Genomic DNA, 18,333 nt, shown 5'->3' with positions numbered 1-18,333 from the left:
AATAGCTCGAACACAACGGAAATGTTTCAAGAGGGCCCTAAAACGAGATGAACCCGGCTATTTAGGTTATGGTTATTTAGGCTAATAAAAAAAACAAAAGCCAAGAGAATCAGGATGTTAAACTAAACAAACAAAAATCTCACCTTTTAGAGATCACCTACAACTTCACTGAAACATTGAAACATTCCTTCCTTGAAACATTTCTGTTGTGTTCCATTCTTTTTGCAAGTGTTGTGTGAAAATGTAGCACGCTTTCGTAAATTGTTTGTGTTGTGTGAAAATGCTGTGTGTTTTTTTTATGTGTTTGCGTTATGAAGATTTGCAGCATGTGTGCTGTCAAACGGATGAAGATCTTTTCTTAATTTGCTGGTGTTTTTTTGTAATTGCACGTGTTTTCTTAAATTGCAGCACGTTAAGCTCTCTCAGCCACCGTACAAAACCCTTTCTAGGTTTTTTGTGTAGGCTTGAATTTTACAGTACTGCGAAAATACTCAAAAATGTCTCTGTCAATGTTTTCCAACAATTATATTTGATTTACCAAAGTCACACAAGTGCCAATTTCACATCTGTCACATCCATAACAGAGAGACGTCACATCCATAACCAAGCTTTTCCCTCATGGATGCAAAAATGTCAAATAAAATCAAAGCAATCATTTTTGTTTAATAGAGAGCTTATTATATATATATATATATATATATATATATATATATATATATATATATATATATATATATATATATATATATATATATATATATATATATATATGTATATATATATATACAGTTGAAGTCAGAATTATTAAACCCCCTGAATTATTAGCCCCCCTGTTTATTTTTTTTTCCCAATTTCTGTTTAACGGAGAGATGCAAGATGATTTTTTGAACACATTTCCAAACATTATAACATTAATAGTTTTAATAACTCATCTCTAATAACTGATTTATTTTATCTTTGCCATGATGACAGTAAATAATATTTTTCAAGACACTTCTATACAGCTTAAAGTGAGATTTAAAGGCTTAACTAGGTTAATTAGGTTAACTAGGCAGGTTAGGGTAATTAGGCAAGTTATTGTATAATGATGGTTTGTTCTGTGGACTATCGAAAAAATATATAGTTTAAAGGGGCTAATAATTTTGACCTTAAAATGGTTTTAAAAATTAAAAACTACTTTAATTCTAGCCGAAATAAAACAGATAAGACTTTCTCCAGAAGTAAAAATATTATCAGACATACTGATTTCACATTTCTGTGTGGAGTTTGCATGTTCTTGCCGTGTTCGTGTGGGTTTCCTCCACAGTCCAAAGACATGTGGGATAGGTGACTTGAATAAGCTAAATTGGCTGTAGTGTATGTGTGTAAATGCAAGAGTTTATGGGTGTTTCCCAGTGATGGGTTGTGGCTAGAAGGGTATCCACTGTGTAAAACATATGCTGGATAAGTTGGTGGTTCATTCCGCTGTGGGGACCCCTGATTAATGAAGGGACTAAGCCAAAAAGAAAATGAATGAATGAATAAACAGATGTTACAATATAATGTTTACATATACTTTCTCTGTGAATTTTGAGTTTTTACTGCAAATGCCTCATCCATAATGCTGGAATTGCTCGATTGCTTAATTTTAAATTAACGTCTTCTGTTTGATCTAAAGGTTGTGTTCAGGAAAATATTTGGCATCTGCACGGCTCTCAGTGGAGGCATCCGAACGACCGCTGCTCAACCTGTACCTGCACAGTGGGTCATCATCAGATACGGATCACATTGCAGTCGTCAAATAGACAGATATTATATTTTATACACTTTATATGTGTAGTCATTCATTTCTGTTTATTTGATGATTAGTCTAGTTTTGGCCTATTCTCAGACGTCTATTAGATTTTCACTGACAGCCCAAATTTACCCTTGTTTTATCCAAGATGACGATGTTTAGACGTCTATTAGACATCTATTCGACATCTTTTAAAAACAAAAAATGCTTGCTGGGTATAAACATGAAAGGAGACACTGAAAAATGATATAGAGAGCAACTACACTAAATTCTGTGGGCTAGAATCAAGACCGGTAAGAAAAAAACCTGGCTAATGCATTTAACAACACATTTTTAAAGGTCCTGTGAAAGTTTTTTAGATCTTATTATTGGTATGTTTGTTTTAAGGATGTCAATAATCTAGTGTGCTCCAAAACAGTGACAACATTTGCATATAGAAGATATAAACCTGATATAAAAGTTTGTAGTTTGTGACTTCCGCCTAAATGAATCAATGATTTTTTTTTTTTACATCACCTCATACTTCAGTTGTCAAATCTTCTGGCCAATCAAATGCTCTCTGCTATCTGACATGCCCCGCCCCCCTTGAAGATGCTTCTCATTTGCTTTTTATTTGACACGCTTGAGCTCAACCACTTCCACTGGCAGAGCTGTGATAAAACAAAGCACTATTGGCTGTTTTTTAAAAGGGGGAGGGGCTACACTTTGTCCCACCTTTTTTTTATGTTTCATTTGAGATTATGTCAAACATCGAATTACAAAAATGCACATTTCAAAGCACTTCACGGGACTTTTAAGATCTATATTGGATTATAAGATAAAGGTTATATATTAGATCTGTAGATTTAAAGGAACCTATTATGTAAAATCACATTTATAAGTAGTTTAAACACAGTTATGTGACAACACGAATATAACCAGCTTCTAGTAGTAAAAATGTATTCAGTTTATTTTTTGTAATCACACTTGATAAAAACAGTCTGCAGAAACACTTTGATTGACATTTTCCCTTTATGCATGTCATCAAAGAAGGAAAGCCCCGCCCATTAGTGGCCATCTCTCCCTTATTAGCATAGGGAAAGCCCCACCCATTAGTGACAATCTCTCCCTTATTAGCATGGGACATTAGTCTTGTTTTTGAATCTGCCACTTGCTGACACGTAGACATTTATAGCTCCGCCCTCTTTTGAAGAGAGCCCAATCTCATTTGAATTTAAAGCGACAGTCACCAAATTAGGACAATTAGGATCAAAGCCTAAAGGGGGCAGATTAAAATAGTTATAAAACATTATTAGTGTGGTATTTTGAGCTGAAACTTCACATACACACTCTAGAAACATCAGAGATTTATTTTACATTTTGAAAAATAGGGCATAATAGGCGCTCTATGAAGGATGTGGCCTGTTTGAATTTGTTAAACTGCATATTTAATAGAGTGTTAATATTAATACAGCAGTCCGATGCATTAATGCATTTTCAACTACTTTAGTCAAATTATCAAAAGGGGACAAATTTAGAACATTTCAGACCCATTTTATACTTGTGTCAGATGTTGTCTATTTAGGATCAGATTGACAAAATGCATCTTAATATCAGAGGTAAACAAAGCCTTAGATGTATCATTGACTGTCAGTGTTTTTATGTTTAATTGTCGTTTTTTTCCTGTGTAGGAAGGTAAAATTCAGTGTGAACGTGAACGCTGTAATGTCCCGTGTAGAAACCCTGCTTCTCCACCTCCGGGATCCTGCTGTCCTGTTTGTGAAGGTTTGTAGAGCCTTATTAAATACAGAATTTATGAATAATATGAACTGAACTGGAAGCTTCCTATTATGTTTTTTGTGTGTTATTTTATCTTATTTTATTTTAAATATAGTTTTTTATTTTATTTTATTTTATTTTATTTTATTTTATTTTATTTTATTTTATTTTATTTTATTTTATTTTATTTTGGATCCTGCTGTCCTGGTAGTGACGGTGTGTACAACCTTATCAATATAGAATTCCTGATTAACATTAACTGGAAGCTTCCTGTTATGATTTAAATATTCTTATAATGAGGGGTGGGGCTTGATTTTTTTATTTTTTTTTTACCCTTGTGAAATTGATTGGATGATTGTGGTTCATTATTGGTGGATCTTATGTGAGTGACCGCTTGGTCCCGCCCCATGCCAGTAAACACTAATTAAAGAAGAGGAGAGGTGTCATTGAAGTAAGGAGGGGGAGGGGGAAGTCATTTGAATTAAAGATTATGGAGACACAAATTGAAAAATCTAATAATATTCACAGATAATTCATAGCAAATTCTACAATATTCCATTAAAAAACAGAACAACACTTACGACTTTATCATTTAAATCTGTTTAAAACATATAAAAAAGCATTTGAGAACATCCAATTCAAACTTTAACATGATCTGTTTATATATTTATATACATTTTCCAATTGTAGTGGATCACATTTAGGGCATATTATTTTGTTTGAGGCTATGGCTATGTTGAATTGGAGAGACATATGTACTAAATGTCTAGTTATATTCGTATGAGTTTCATGCATATTTTTCTCACAGGCTGTAATATCAATGGATTAGATGTCCCAAATGGCATGCATCTGCCATCTGGACCTGTGTGCGAGGGCTCATGTAGATGTGAGGTGAGATTGCATAAGAATTTAATTTAATTTAATTTAATTTTTTTTAATTTAATTTAATTTTATTTAATTTTATTTAATTTAATTTAATTTAATTTAATTTAATTTAATTTAATTTAATTTTATTTTATTTTATTTTATTTTATTTTATTTTATTTTATTTTATTTTATTTTATTTTATTTTATTTTATTTTTTTTTATTTTTTTTATTTTTTTTTTATTATTATTTTTATTATTTATTTTTAATATTATTTTTATTTGTTTTTATTTTATTTTACTTTATTTTATGTTTAATATTTTTTTATTTAACTTAAATTTATTTTATTTAGATTATTTTTATTTGTTTTTATTTTACTTTACTTAATTTTATAGATTTTTATTTAGATTCATTTTATTTTATTTCTGTATTTTATTTTAAATATAATTTTTATTTTATTTTATATTTAATGTTTTAATTTTACTTACATTTTTATTTTACTTTACTTTGTTTTATTTTATTTTATTTTATTTTATTTTATTTTATTTTATTTTATTTTATTTTATTTTATTTTATTTTATTTTATTTTATTTTATTTTATTATTTTATTCTCATATTAATGTGTGCACTAATATTTTTATTTTATTGTAAATCACTTTAACAAATATGCCAAATAAATAAATATAAATCTTGTGATATAAATTGGTTCAGAGGAAATGTGTTTCTAAAAATCAATAAAATAACAATAAATAAATAAATTAATTCTTGAAGAAGATTGTAATACGCAATTTTTTTTCAGAATGGCAATATTATTTGTGATCGATTGCCCTGCCCGCCGACCCCCTGTTATAATCCAGTCACGCCACCAGGAGAATGTTGCCCACGGTATTAACATTCCAGAACGCTTTTAGCCAAAAGAGCAAATGAGGTAGACATTTCACTTAAAACACTCTGCATTTGGCCTTTATTGTGTGTGTATTGTGTTCAGATGTACGGAATGTGTTTATGAGGGCGAAGTCTACGAGGATGGTCAGACCTTCGTATCCAGACAGGACCCATGCTTGAGGTGTCAATGCTTGGTGGGTCACTTTAAATAAAAGTGTTGACTAAATATATACAATTGAAACCAGAATGATTCACCCTTCGGGGAATTATTTAAAAAAAATATATTTCCTAAATGATGTTTAACAGAGCAAGAAATTTTTCACAGTATTTCCTATGAAATTTTTTTCTTCTGGAGAAAGTCTTACTTGTTTTATTTCAGCTAAAATAAAAGCAGTTTTTAATTAAAAAAAAAATTATGGTCAATATTATTAGCCCCCTTAAGCAATATTGTTTCTCGATAGTCTCCAGAAAAAACCCTAATTATATAATGATTTGCCTAATTAACCTATTTAAGCCTTTAAATGTCACTGAAGACTAGTATCTTGAAAAATATCTAGTAAAATATTATTTACTGTCATCATCGCAAAGATAAAAGAAATCAGTTATTTCTGAAAAAATCTTGTTTCGGGTAAACAGAAATATACAGGGGGGCTAATAATTCAGGAGGGCTAATAATTCTGACTTGAACTGTACAAACATGAATGTATTAATGTGTGCATTTTGCGATACAGGATGGACAAGTGTCATGTGAACCCCCAAGATCTTCATGTCCGCCTCCGACTTGCACTCATCCGACAAAACCACCAACCCAGTGCTGCTCTACTTGTAACAGTAAATACATTAATTCTCTCCCTTTCTCTTTTTAGAGTGCTCATGAACTGAGAAATTAAAATAAGTTTGATCCTTGGCTGTATAAGAGGTCAATAGTGCACTGTAAAACATCCTGTGCTTTTTTCAGAACCTAATTTTTCATAAAAACCTACAATGTAGAAAATATCTGTCAATTAACAGTTTCTGTATTTTGTGATTTGAAGTGTTTTCCATTTATTTGCAGTTGTGAATTGCATTATGGGATGTTAATCTCTGCCATGTCGACTTTTTTATGTAGAAAATTCAACTCTACAGTTTTAGAAAGTGACTTTTATTGACATTTTAGTAGGCAAACTTTATTTATAGTGCGCAATTTTACACAACCATAGCTGATCCAAAGTGCTGTACGATAAAACAAAATGTTTAATAAATAAAAACAAATAAAACTTGTATTAAAAATATAAGAAAAGGAAGAAAATGATATGAATAACTAAAATACAGATATGAAATAACATACATGCATCACTCAAAGGCAAGGGAGTAAAAACAAGTCTTTAAATTAGATTTAAAAGCATCTAATGATGGAGAAATCCTGATGTTCAGAGGGAGACTGTTCCACAGCCTTGGGGCCGCAACACAAAAAGCTCGATCACCTTTTGATTTGCAGCGAGACCGAGGGACAGACAAAAGAAACTAATCATAGGACCTTCATGGCCTACAAGCTGTATATGGCCAAATAAGTTCACAGATATAGACCGGGGCAGAATATTGCAATGCTTTGGGGCCCTATCATACACCTGGCGCAATAAGGCGCAAGACGTGTTTCCACGACGTGTTGCTATTTTCAGACCAACACAACCTTAATTTTCCCGTCTTCCACCACATTGTTTAAATAGTAAATCCATTTGTGCCACTTTGTGGACTCATGGGTGTTCTGGTCTAGAAAAGAGGTGTGTTAAGGTGCATTGTTGGCGAGTTGCTATTTTGTGGAACTAAAGCAGATCTAAAGTCCAGCGCAGAGCGCGTTAGTTGTGCGCCTCGCTTAAACATTGCTTAAAGCACACAGGATGTACAGCAATACGCAAATATCTTTACAATTGAAAAAGAATAAAAGGAAGAAAATATTACAAAAATGATTACTTTCTACATAAATATAAAAACCACAGCCTCCTTGCCTTCTTTACCTCGAGGGGCTTTTTTCAGTTTATTCATGAAAACTTGCTTTTGTATAATGTTATTATTATTATTAATAGTATTATTTATTATACGCATATTTATATTTGTTTTATTAAAAACAAGTTTATATTTGTCCATCTGTCAGGTTTTTGACCATATGGGGCATAGGATGTAGCTTTGGATATAACTGTTTGACCACTCTTTGTTATTATAGTTCATTTATTCGTTTGTTGGAAATTAGAACTGAATTTAGAAATAGTTTTGAAACAAACCTTTGTGCTTAACAAATTAAATTAATTATGGAGGCTAATGGACATCTTCATTGAGTGCTTCCAACATGTTTCCTTATCCATGAAAGAGAGAAAGTGAAAGTAAAGGCTAAATAGAGGAGGCTCGTTCTTTATCCTCGCGCTGCAGATGGTCTGTTTAACTGTATTCTCGCTAGTGAAGCGTTCAGTTTTTACACTTAAAAAGTCCGCCATGTAGGCTAAATAGCAAATGTGCCATGGTGTGACGCAATTGACTCTTAAAGGGAATAGGAGATGAGACTCTGATTGGTTTATTTTCACACCCAGAACTCATTAAGAGAATAAGCACAACCTTGTTAGACCATGCATTGAGGCGCAGAGCGTATTTTTTCGTCCTTAAAATAGCAAATGTGGATTTGGACACGCCCTTAATGCTTTTGCACCCTGCGCTTTAGACTTTGCTCCTAGATCGTTAAAATAGAGCCCTGTATGTGTAAAAAGATCAACTCTGCGTTTTATAGGAAGTCAGTGCAATGAGGCAAGGACAGGGGAGATATATAGTAGTTTGACTAGACTATACAATAGTATAGTATTGACTAGACTAAAGTAGTTTATTTTAATCTTTACCATAAACTAGAGTGTTTATAAATGAATTATAAACTGTTATCCTAGTACTTCTGTGTTATTTGATTGTTTGTAACTTTGCAACTAACTGAAAAGGGTAAAAACTGAATATTTTTCTCAATTAAAATGCAGATATTAATGCAGCACATCATAGATTGATTAATATGCAAATCACAATCATTTATAATTTCGCTTGCGTGGCTGTTTGAATTGAGATCCTGATCTTTTACTGATAAACTGTGCAGTTATACAATGATTGCAGAAATGCAGGCCAAACAAGTAATGACAGAAAACACTTTTAATAACCAAAGAAAGCATTTAGGTGCCACCGTTATATTTTATAGGGAAATGCTTTCATACATGCGAGTTAAATGACGCGGGAGGCAATCCATCTGCGAACATTACAAATGTAATAGTTTATGTACTGAATCGTAAACCATCAATTGTGATCCGTTACCAAACAGTGTTCAGATGAAAGATTCAAAAGCAGACAGAAAGTAACATGTTGGTTCTAAATTGTGATGTTTTAATGTGATAAATGGACCTCAGAGTACAGGACAAATTAAGCAAAAAGGCAGATCATTACCCCTTTTAATATGCGTGTAATAGCAAAAAAAGTGAAATGTATTTTCTGTTTTGCAGCGTGTGAATATGAAGGAAGGATTTATGAAGATGGAGAAGACTTCAGACCGCCTGGTGGTGGTCCGTGTGTCCTGTGTACATGCAAGGTGAACCATTCATATACAGCTGAAGACAAAAGCATTAGCCAAACATTTCCCACAAGTGTTGTTATCCTCTGAATTTGACAAAATAATGTGATTTTCTACAAATAAACCATGAGCACACATTGCTTTGCACCCCATAAACACAACCAAGCCTTAAATACACTCTGGATCACCCCTTTAAGTTCGAAAATTGGTAATGTGCTGTCTAAAAATAAATAGTTAAATATTTGGATAATACACCTTTTTAATTTGATATATTCATTAAAAATATTGCTCAGCCACTAAATGAAGACATTTTATTTTAAATGCCATCAGTGTTTTATAGAGAAAGTTCATTATTATAGAAAAATAATAATAATTTATTAATAATTTTCAACATATTTTTCAACATAATTGTTTTAATAATAACCTTAGCAGTTTATTTTTTTATTCCAGCCAAATTAAAAGAATTAAGACTTTCTCTAGAAGAAAAATGTCATTGGAAATACTGTGAAAAACGCCCTTGCTTTGTTAAACATCACATGATAAATATTTGTAATGTTATACAAATTTCACATTACTTTTGTCTAAAACTCTATGTATTAAGATGCATTTTTGTCAATCCAATCACAAGTGTGTAATGCTAAATACAGATGTAAGCCAGTTCTGAATTGTTTGGATCTTGTTTACCTTTGGCCACTTCCAGAAGTACAGTAGTTGATAATGCATTCGATTTGACTGCGTTCATGGTGTAAATGCTCATGTTTTCTAATTCATTTGAACAGTAGGTAGACTTTCTCTACCTATCATTGTAATTCTTAAACATTGAAAGGATATTTGATAACTTTATTTGAATTTATGCATATTTATATTTGCATATGTGCATATTTAAACTTTGCACGACTCGTCATGATTGGTTTGATGTCACTGAAGTCATTGATTCTGTGTTTTGTTAAAGGGGGGGAATGTAAGGTGTCACCAGGAAAGATGCCCACCTACTAATTGTCCAGTTCCCACTCCTGCGCCTCCTAACCAATGCTGCCCAGCGTGCAGAGGTGAGGCACACAGTATATAAAATAAAAATATTAAACTATAAAACATTTTTATATTTTTTTAACTGTTACTAACTAAATTGATGACAAGCGACAGTGAAGTCCTTTGGAATGTAACAAAAGATTTATATTTACATCCTACATAAATTTTTGTGTCTTTTAAGTTGACTGAATTTAAATTTTGAGACTTACAAATGAAAACAGTTTAAGTAATATTGAAAATATTGAATTCATTTCATACTTCCTAGCTAGTCTAATGTAATGCAATATACTATATATAGAATTATATGACGAAAAATGGAAATAGAAAAAGGATTGTTAGTATAAAAATGTACCTAAAACAGTATTGAATAGATGAAGAGTGTTGGTATTTAAATGTTATATAAATTAGCAAAGAAAATTTGTTTTTATTTCTTCAGAAAATACTAAGCACAACTGTTTTTAACATGAGTAATCAGGGTAGACGCGGGGTCTTAAAAAGCCTTAAAATGACCTAAATTTCAAAAACTAAAAATTATGCCTTAAAAAGTCCTAAATTCTCTAAAATATTGGGGTTTTAAATAGGCCTTAATTTTCCTTTTTCCATGTAAAGTTACCCAATCGCTACAACCAATAGTCCATCTAAAAAAACATGTTAAATTGATTAACTCTGTTTTACAATGTGGTTTTTCAGTAGTTCAGTTCAGGCATTGTTTAGTTGTTTAGTTTTAAGACAACTTTGATGAAAGGTGATGATTCACTTTAAATGTTGACTACTGGTTACATTCAGAATAGATTTTAAAGTATTATTACTAGTCTATAAGTCACTAAATGGCCTAGGACCTCAATACATTACAGATATGCTCACTGAATACAAACCTAACAGATCAATCAGATCATTAGGATCAAATATATGAGAAATTCCAAGACTTCAGTCAAAGCAGGGTGAATCCGCCTTCAGCTACTAACAGCGCCCCCCCACTGCTGGAATCAGCTTCCAGAAATGATCAGATGTGCTCCAACATTAGGCACATTCAAATCAAGACTGAAAACACATCTGTTTAGCTGTGCCTTTATTGAATGAGCACTGCTACGTCCAATAGATCATACTATTATGTCTTTTTTTTCTTTTTCATTGTTTTATAACCTGTTTTTAATCATTTTTAATTCTTTTTATCATTTTTATTTTCTTGTTTTTTTTTCTTGTTTATGTAAAACACTTTGTGTATGTGTATGTGCTATATAAATAATCTTGCCTTGCCTTGCTCTGCCCTGCCTCACTGTAAATGTATATAACCATGTTTTGACACATTATTTAAAATATGTGGCTAAGAAATCAGTGAATTTTAATTTTAACAGGGAAAATAAAAAAAATGTACCACTGGCCATCACAAAAACTCCTTAGCATTTTGCTCTGTAAGTCTGAAATTTCATTCATAATGGTCTTAAAAAGTCTTAAAAAGTCTTATATTTGACGTGGTGAAATCTGCAGACACCCTGGTAATAATAACAGTAAGTTTTTCTTGAGCAGCAAATCAGCAGAATGATTTCTGAAGCCCGCAGTAATGATGATACTGAAAATTAATATTTAAATCAAAGTAATCAATTAAATGTTAAAATATGTTAGAATAGTAAACAATTATTTTACATAATAATATTACATATTATATAACATTTTACATACCTATACATACAATTTTCACTGTATTTATCAGATGAATGCATCATTGTGTGTGTGTGTGTGCGTGCGTGCGTGCGTGCGTGTGTGTGTGTGTGTGTGCGTGCGTGTGTGTGTTGATTCTGTGCCTGTGTTTGTAGGCTGTGTGTGGAATAACAATCAGTATGAGGAGGGATCCACATGGGCTGACGGTGAACAGACGTGTTCCTGTGTTGAAGGACAGGTGACGTGTCGTCTGAACTGTGCACCGACTCCTGAGTCCTGCTTGGAGCCTATAGTGACAGGTAAAGAGATGCAGAAGAAGAGAAAATAGATAAAACTTATTTTTTTATTGTCTACTGAACAGATCACTGTTTTCCAATAACTTGCCTAGTTAACCTGATTAACCTAGTTAAGCCTTTAAACTGAGAACTAGTATCCTGCAAAATAAATACAAAAATATTATGCACTGTCAACAAAGCAATTTCTTGTACTAACATCGGTCACTGTACATCCAAAAAGACAAATAACTTTCCAGATGCGTTGTATAATTGTAACTGATAATTGTATAACAGGTGGTGACTGTGGCCAGTGCCAACATGGAGAATATGTGTATGAAAACGGCCAATCATTCCAGGACCCGCAGGATCCCTGTGTGACGTGCACCTGTCAGGTAAAAAAAAAGTACAGAAATAATAGATATTGCACTTCATGAATGTTTGCTACCAGGCTTTAAATTCAAGTCTGAGCTCAAAATATCCCATAGGTAATTCATTATATAATGCTTTAAATGTCTCTTTATGGGTGGAAGCAAAAATATTCGGTATTTGTGTGTGTCTCTTTATGTAACGAGGAGACTGACACGGAGGGATCCATTATGCAGTATTTATTAGTCACAGTCAAACACAAACATCCTACATGCACTAAAGTGTGAACACACATCAACAATAATCAATAATGGTCTTGGGGCTGGCGGCTGACAGACACAGAGTGATTTACCAGGCATAGATCAGTGGCAGGCGGAGTGGTTCGGAATCCGTTAGACAGGCTTGGGTCGAGGGCAGGCAGCGTGGTTCAGAGTCCATGTATAAAGCAAGGGTCGTGGGCAGGCAGAAGGCAACTCAGAGTCAGAAACAATCCGGGGTTATTCTCAGAAGATCAGACAGGAAAGAACACTCAGTAATGCTGGCCGGGGCTAAACAAGACTTCGCAATGAACTGGTGTTTGAGTGTGGCTTATATAGGAAGCGTGGGTCGTTAACTAGATTCAGTTCAGGTGTGTGCACAATCAGTTTAGATGGATGATGTAATGCTTAAAAGTCCGGGGATGGTGACCTCTGCTGGCCAGTGAGGGGAATGACTGGGACCGAGTCGGTAACACTTTAAATGCAAATGAGCTGGGTTGGGGTTAAGGGTAGGGTTAGGGTGAGAAGACATATTTATTACACCAATGGAGAATTATTATGTTATTTGTGACATATCAAGACACACATGTTTGTTTTTGTAAAGTGTGGTGATATTTTATAGGTTTCCAATGTTTTTATAATGTGCCAATTGCATTTTCTATCTCACCACTCTAATGCTATCCCTAAACCCAAACCCTCACAGGAAACTGTGTGCATTTTTACTTTCTAGGAAACCTCTTTCTGTATGATTTATAAGCCTTTGAAATATGGGGACATGGGAAGTGTCCTCATAAGCCACCTTCTTTTTGTAATACCTGGGTCATTTCCATGTTATTATATGAATTTGTGTGTTTGTACTTGTTTCAGGGTTTTTTTGAGGCCACTATATTGTTTAATGACATGGGTATGGCCAAGTTGTACTCTATTACAGTGGTTTATGAAGACATTTGTTGTGTCCTCATAATTCAAAATCATACATTTGACTTTTGACATTGAAAATCTTGCCACAGGGTCAGGGTCACCGTAATTAAGCTTAGGGTCCTGGAGAGTCCCAGCAATATATTAGTTAGTAAGAACAGTGAAACATAAATAAGACATAATCAATACTAAAAGGCACCAAGGTAAGTTAGGATACAGTTTCAACCCTTTAAATACATTTACATTCCAGCATATTTACAGGTGATTTAAGGTAGAACTTAAATACAACTGTGTGTGCGTGTGTGCGTGCGTGTGTGTGTGTGTGTGTGTGTGTGTTTTTGTGACATATCAGGACACAAATCTGTATAATGACATAGGTATGACACAGGTATTACAAAAGGGAGGTGAAATATGAGAACGTTGGTGACATCCTCATTTTTCAAAAGGCTTATAAATCCCACAGGATGAGTTTAATCAGACAGTAAAGCTGCACACAGTCTTCTGTGATGGTTGGGTTTAGGGGTAGGGTGGGGTGAGGGCAATACAATATACGGTTTGGACAGTATAAAATGAATGGAAACCTATGTAATGTACCCAGTTTTCACAAAAACAAGTGCGTGTGTGTGTGTGTTGGCATAATGGAACCAATTTCTCATAATTCTAGAAATTTAAGTGGAAATAGAAAATGCTTTAAATAGTGATTATTCAATACAATGACCTAAATGATTATTATATTATTTGTTTTATTACTTCACATTATTATTTGGTTATTATTACACTTTTTAGGGAAGCTTTTTATGACCTTTACAAATATGGTCCTTTTAAACCATGATGTGTACGTGTGATCTTTGAATAGCGCAGGAATAGGTACTGCACTGAAATACACATTTGTGCAAATCTTACACAGTTTGGTGTTTGTGTGTGTGTGTAGGATGGTCAGACAAGGTGTGTTCTCCCAGCATGTCCTGCAGTGACGTGTGTTAATCCGTACACTCCTCCTGGAGAGTGTTGTCCTCGCTGTCCTCCAGGTAAACGCTCACTAACTGACCCCTCATTACTTCATCTCAGCTCTGCATGCTAACAGTTATTATCTCCTCTGCTCAATTTCTTCAGTTCAGGACTGTGAGTATGATAACCGCATCATTACTAATGGAGACACATTCCCAAATCCTGGCAATCAGTGTTTGGATTGTGTTTGCGCTGATGGACGTGTGGATTGTGGGAATCACGAGTGTCCGAAGCCAAACTGCAACTATCCCCGACCCGGGACCTGCTGCCAAAACAACTGCAACGGTGCTTGAATTACTTTTGGTTAAATTTGTGTTAATGTTTTACTGTTAGGAGGGCATATTTTGGCTTGACTTAAAAAATGTGTGACTAAATAATTTTGTGTGCTTGCCTTGCCTTTTAAAATCCTTTAATTTTGCAGACATGTTAACATGAACTTGAGTTTTGATAATTCGGTGCTTTAAAAATGCAGCTAAATCAACATTAATATTTATGACAGTAAATTTAATAATAATAATAATCTCAAAATATGATGCATATGTATGATGGGCACTTGGGATGGGATTTTTGAGAGTATTTAGGATCACAGGTTTATTGCTGCATGCTTGTATTTTAATTATTTTTTTTTTTTCATTTTTGTAAAAACTTTTCTTCTGTTCTTTAAAGTACTATAGTTCTTTAAAAAGACATGTCCAATTGAGTTAAGCCAGGAGACCTTAAAATAAATACATAGAAGTAGACATAAGAGAGGATAAAGCCGGGACTCAAACCAGCGACCTTCTTGCTGTGAGGCCAGTTTTTAGGTTTTAAACATATTGTCCAAAGTGCAACTTCTGAATGTCCTCTTCCTTCCATCAGGATGTAATTATGCAGGTACTGAGTATCCAAATGGAATGGAGTTTCCACATCCAGTAGACAATTGCAGGACATGTCGTTGCACCGTAAGTGCCTTTTTCCTTTACAGCTTAGTTTAATTTAATTTCAATTTTTTTATTTAATTAATTTAATTTTGTTTAATTTTATTTTATTTTATTTATAAGTGAAATATTATTACTATTACAAAACTTTATTTGTGTGTGTGTGTGTTTTATTTTATTGAGTTGAATTAAATAGAATTTTAATTTATTTAATTAAATGTTATTTTATTTATTTACATTTTTATTTATTTAATCTAATTTTAATTTATTTTATTTATTTTATTAAATTTTATTTTATTTATTTAAACTTAATTTAATTTAATTTAATTTAATTTAATTTAATTTAATTTAATTTAATTTAATTTAATTTATTTTAATGAAATACTATTACAATTATAAAACTTTATTTGTGTGTGTGTATGGGTTATTAAAAGCTTAATATTTTTGTGGAAACCTGACACATTTCATTTTATGTATTTATGATAAATAGAAACTTCAAAACCTGCAAATTTTTACAAATAAAATCTTTTGTAACATAATTTATATCTATAATATATATATAAATATTTCCAAACGTGACAATACTTTATTTCTTAATGCCTTTAACAAAATGCTGTGGTCAAAGTGATTTTTAGTTAAAGAAACGAAGAAATAAAGAAAATTGCAATATTAAAAAATTAATGTTAGTGTTGATCAACCCACATTAGACTCATACCATACATTTTTGTGTTTTATAGAATGGAAATGTCCAGTGTCTGATGAAGAGATGTCCAGCAGTTCATTGTGAAAATTCATTCGTTCAGGCAGGAGAGTGTTGTCGGCAGTGTCCAGGTCTCACAATAACATATGCATCATGTTATGTATTTTCAAGTATTTGTGTATATGTACTGTAGACGTAAATGTGTTCAACTCTTTTCTTACAGCGCCCCCTGCTGACTGCATTGTTGAAGAACAGTCATACAGACACATGCAGCACTTCAGTCATCCCACTGACAGCTGCCAATCATGCTCCTGCACCAATGGGACGCCGAGCTGCCGGCGCAGGCCCTGCCCCTCCGCCACCTGCTCTCACCCTATTATCCAAGAGTGCTGTCGAACATGTGACGGTGAGAAATACATCATCAACTTAATATATGTAAATACAGTGATCGCTTCATTTTTTTTTTCATAGCTGTATTGAAGTCAATTGGAGATTTGAATGAAATTAATAATTGTTTTTTATTCAGTAAGAATGCATTAAAGTGATCAAAAAGAGACAATTATGATATTATAAGGTTAAAATATTATAAATGCTGTCATTGTGTTTGGTTGTTTCTATTCATTAAGCAATCCCGGAAAAAATATTTAGAATAATATAAGTTAGAAACCAGGTGCTCTGGTTTCCCCCACAGTCCAAAGACGTGCGGTACAGGCGAATTGGGTAGGCTAAATTGTCCGTAGTGTATGAGTGAATGAGTGTGTGTGGATGTTTCCCAGAGATGGGTTGCAGCTGGAAGGGCATACGCTGCATAAAAACGTGCTGGATAAGTTGGCGGTTCATTCCACTGTGGCGACCCCGGATTAATAAAGGGACTCAGCCGAAAAGAAAATGAATGAATGAATGAAATAATCAGAAATAATTTGAATATTTTAATAATTTGAATAATATAATATAAAGATTATATTATTAAGATATAATATAACATCTAAAATTCCTGCTCCCTGTCAAGGACACCTGTTGGACTCTACAGGTTTACACACACACACACACACACACATACACAGCACAAATAGACAATCACTCCTTACCCCCATACCCAACGCCTTCGTGTGCTTTCACCCACTGGAGGGGGTAGGCGGGTCTGTGACCAGCGCCTCCATGGCTGCAGGACCAGATGGCTGTCCGCCCTTACCAGACTATATCCACACCCCCTGTTCCCATCCCCTGTGGCAATGTTATGTCTTGTCTGTGTGTTTTTTGTGCTAGATTGCTGGGGCTTTTTTTTTCTCCCTGATCTCACACTGCTCTAACTCAAGAGCAAGGTGGGAGGGAGTTTTTTTTGCCTCTCTCTCCTGTGACCTGTCTTCCCCTGGAACTGTGATGTTTGTGTACGGTCGGGGGGGTTCAATTTCACTATACGAAAGTGTATGTGACGAATAAAGGCCTGATTTGATTTGATTTTTTGATTTTGATTTGATATAAAATAATTTAAATTAGATTAAAATAATAATATATGCTGCTTAAGCACCAACATCAGAATATTTGAACAATTTCTTTAGGACCACTTACTGTAATTTTGACTATACTGTACTTTTGTGTGTGTGTGTGTGTGTGTGTGTGTGTGTGTGTGTGTGTGTGTGTGTGTGTGTGTGCGTGTGTGTGTGCGTGCGTGCGTGTGTGTGCGTGCGTGTGTGTGCGTGCGTGCGTGTGTGTGTGTGTGTGTTTTTGGTGTTTTTGTTCATTGTTTTATATTTTAAAATGGCCCCTCATTATTAGTGAACTTCTAAATAGTATACTAGTGCACTTCTAGCACATTTAACATGAGGAAAATACCAACTTACTGAAGAATCTAACTAAGGATCTGAGAATCCTTGTAGCAAACCTATATGTGTGTTGTTTCAAGAAAACAACCATTCATTTGTGAATTGTTTAATTTTCATTTGTTTATATTCATTTATTCTTCATTTAAGTATTTTATTAATCATATGATCATTAGTCATTTAGATAATTCTCGTTATATAATTTTATTGATGGCGACGCGGTGGCGCAGTAGGTAGTGCTGTCGCCTCACAGCAAGAAGGTTGCTGGTTCGAGCCTCGGCGGGGTCAGTTGGCATTTCTGTGTGGAGTTTGCATGTTCTCCCCGCGTTCGCGTGGGTTTCCTCCGGGGGCTCTGGTTTCCCCCACTGTCCAAAGACATGCGGTACAGGTGAATTGGGTAGGCTAAATTGACTGTAGTGTAGGAGTGTGAATGAGTGTGTATAGATGTTTCCCAGAGATGGGTGGTGGCTGTAAGGGCATCTGCTGCGTAAAACATGTGCTGAATAAGTTGGCGGTTCATTCCGCTGTAGCAAC

General features: G+C 33.8%; 1 protein-coding gene across 1 annotated transcript in view; it reads left to right on the top strand.

Annotated features, from left to right (window-relative positions):
- The window catches only part of kcp (kielin cysteine rich BMP regulator), a 90,228-nt gene that overhangs the window by 27,940 nt on the left and 43,955 nt on the right, over window positions 1-18,333 (top strand). Inside the window, exons 13-27 of the mRNA XM_056477804.1 lie at window positions 1,658-1,740; window positions 3,445-3,538; window positions 4,341-4,423; window positions 5,197-5,282; window positions 5,386-5,476; window positions 6,014-6,113; window positions 8,783-8,868; window positions 9,803-9,899; window positions 11,694-11,837; window positions 12,108-12,205; window positions 14,286-14,382; window positions 14,468-14,647; window positions 15,221-15,303; window positions 16,017-16,110; window positions 16,203-16,385. Of these exons, the coding sequence (XP_056333779.1) occupies window positions 1,658-1,740; window positions 3,445-3,538; window positions 4,341-4,423; window positions 5,197-5,282; window positions 5,386-5,476; window positions 6,014-6,113; window positions 8,783-8,868; window positions 9,803-9,899; window positions 11,694-11,837; window positions 12,108-12,205; window positions 14,286-14,382; window positions 14,468-14,647; window positions 15,221-15,303; window positions 16,017-16,110; window positions 16,203-16,385 (1,599 nt within the window). The remainder of the gene's footprint in view (window positions 1-1,657; window positions 1,741-3,444; window positions 3,539-4,340; window positions 4,424-5,196; window positions 5,283-5,385; window positions 5,477-6,013; window positions 6,114-8,782; window positions 8,869-9,802; window positions 9,900-11,693; window positions 11,838-12,107; window positions 12,206-14,285; window positions 14,383-14,467; window positions 14,648-15,220; window positions 15,304-16,016; window positions 16,111-16,202; window positions 16,386-18,333) is intronic.

The sequence above is a fragment of the Danio aesculapii genome, chromosome 18 (genome assembly GCF_903798145.1).
Source record: "Danio aesculapii chromosome 18, fDanAes4.1, whole genome shotgun sequence".
Lineage (NCBI taxonomy): Eukaryota > Metazoa > Chordata > Actinopteri > Cypriniformes > Danionidae > Danio > Danio aesculapii.
Note: the sequence above shows the minus strand (reverse complement) of the source record. Positions and strands in the feature narration are given on the sequence as shown.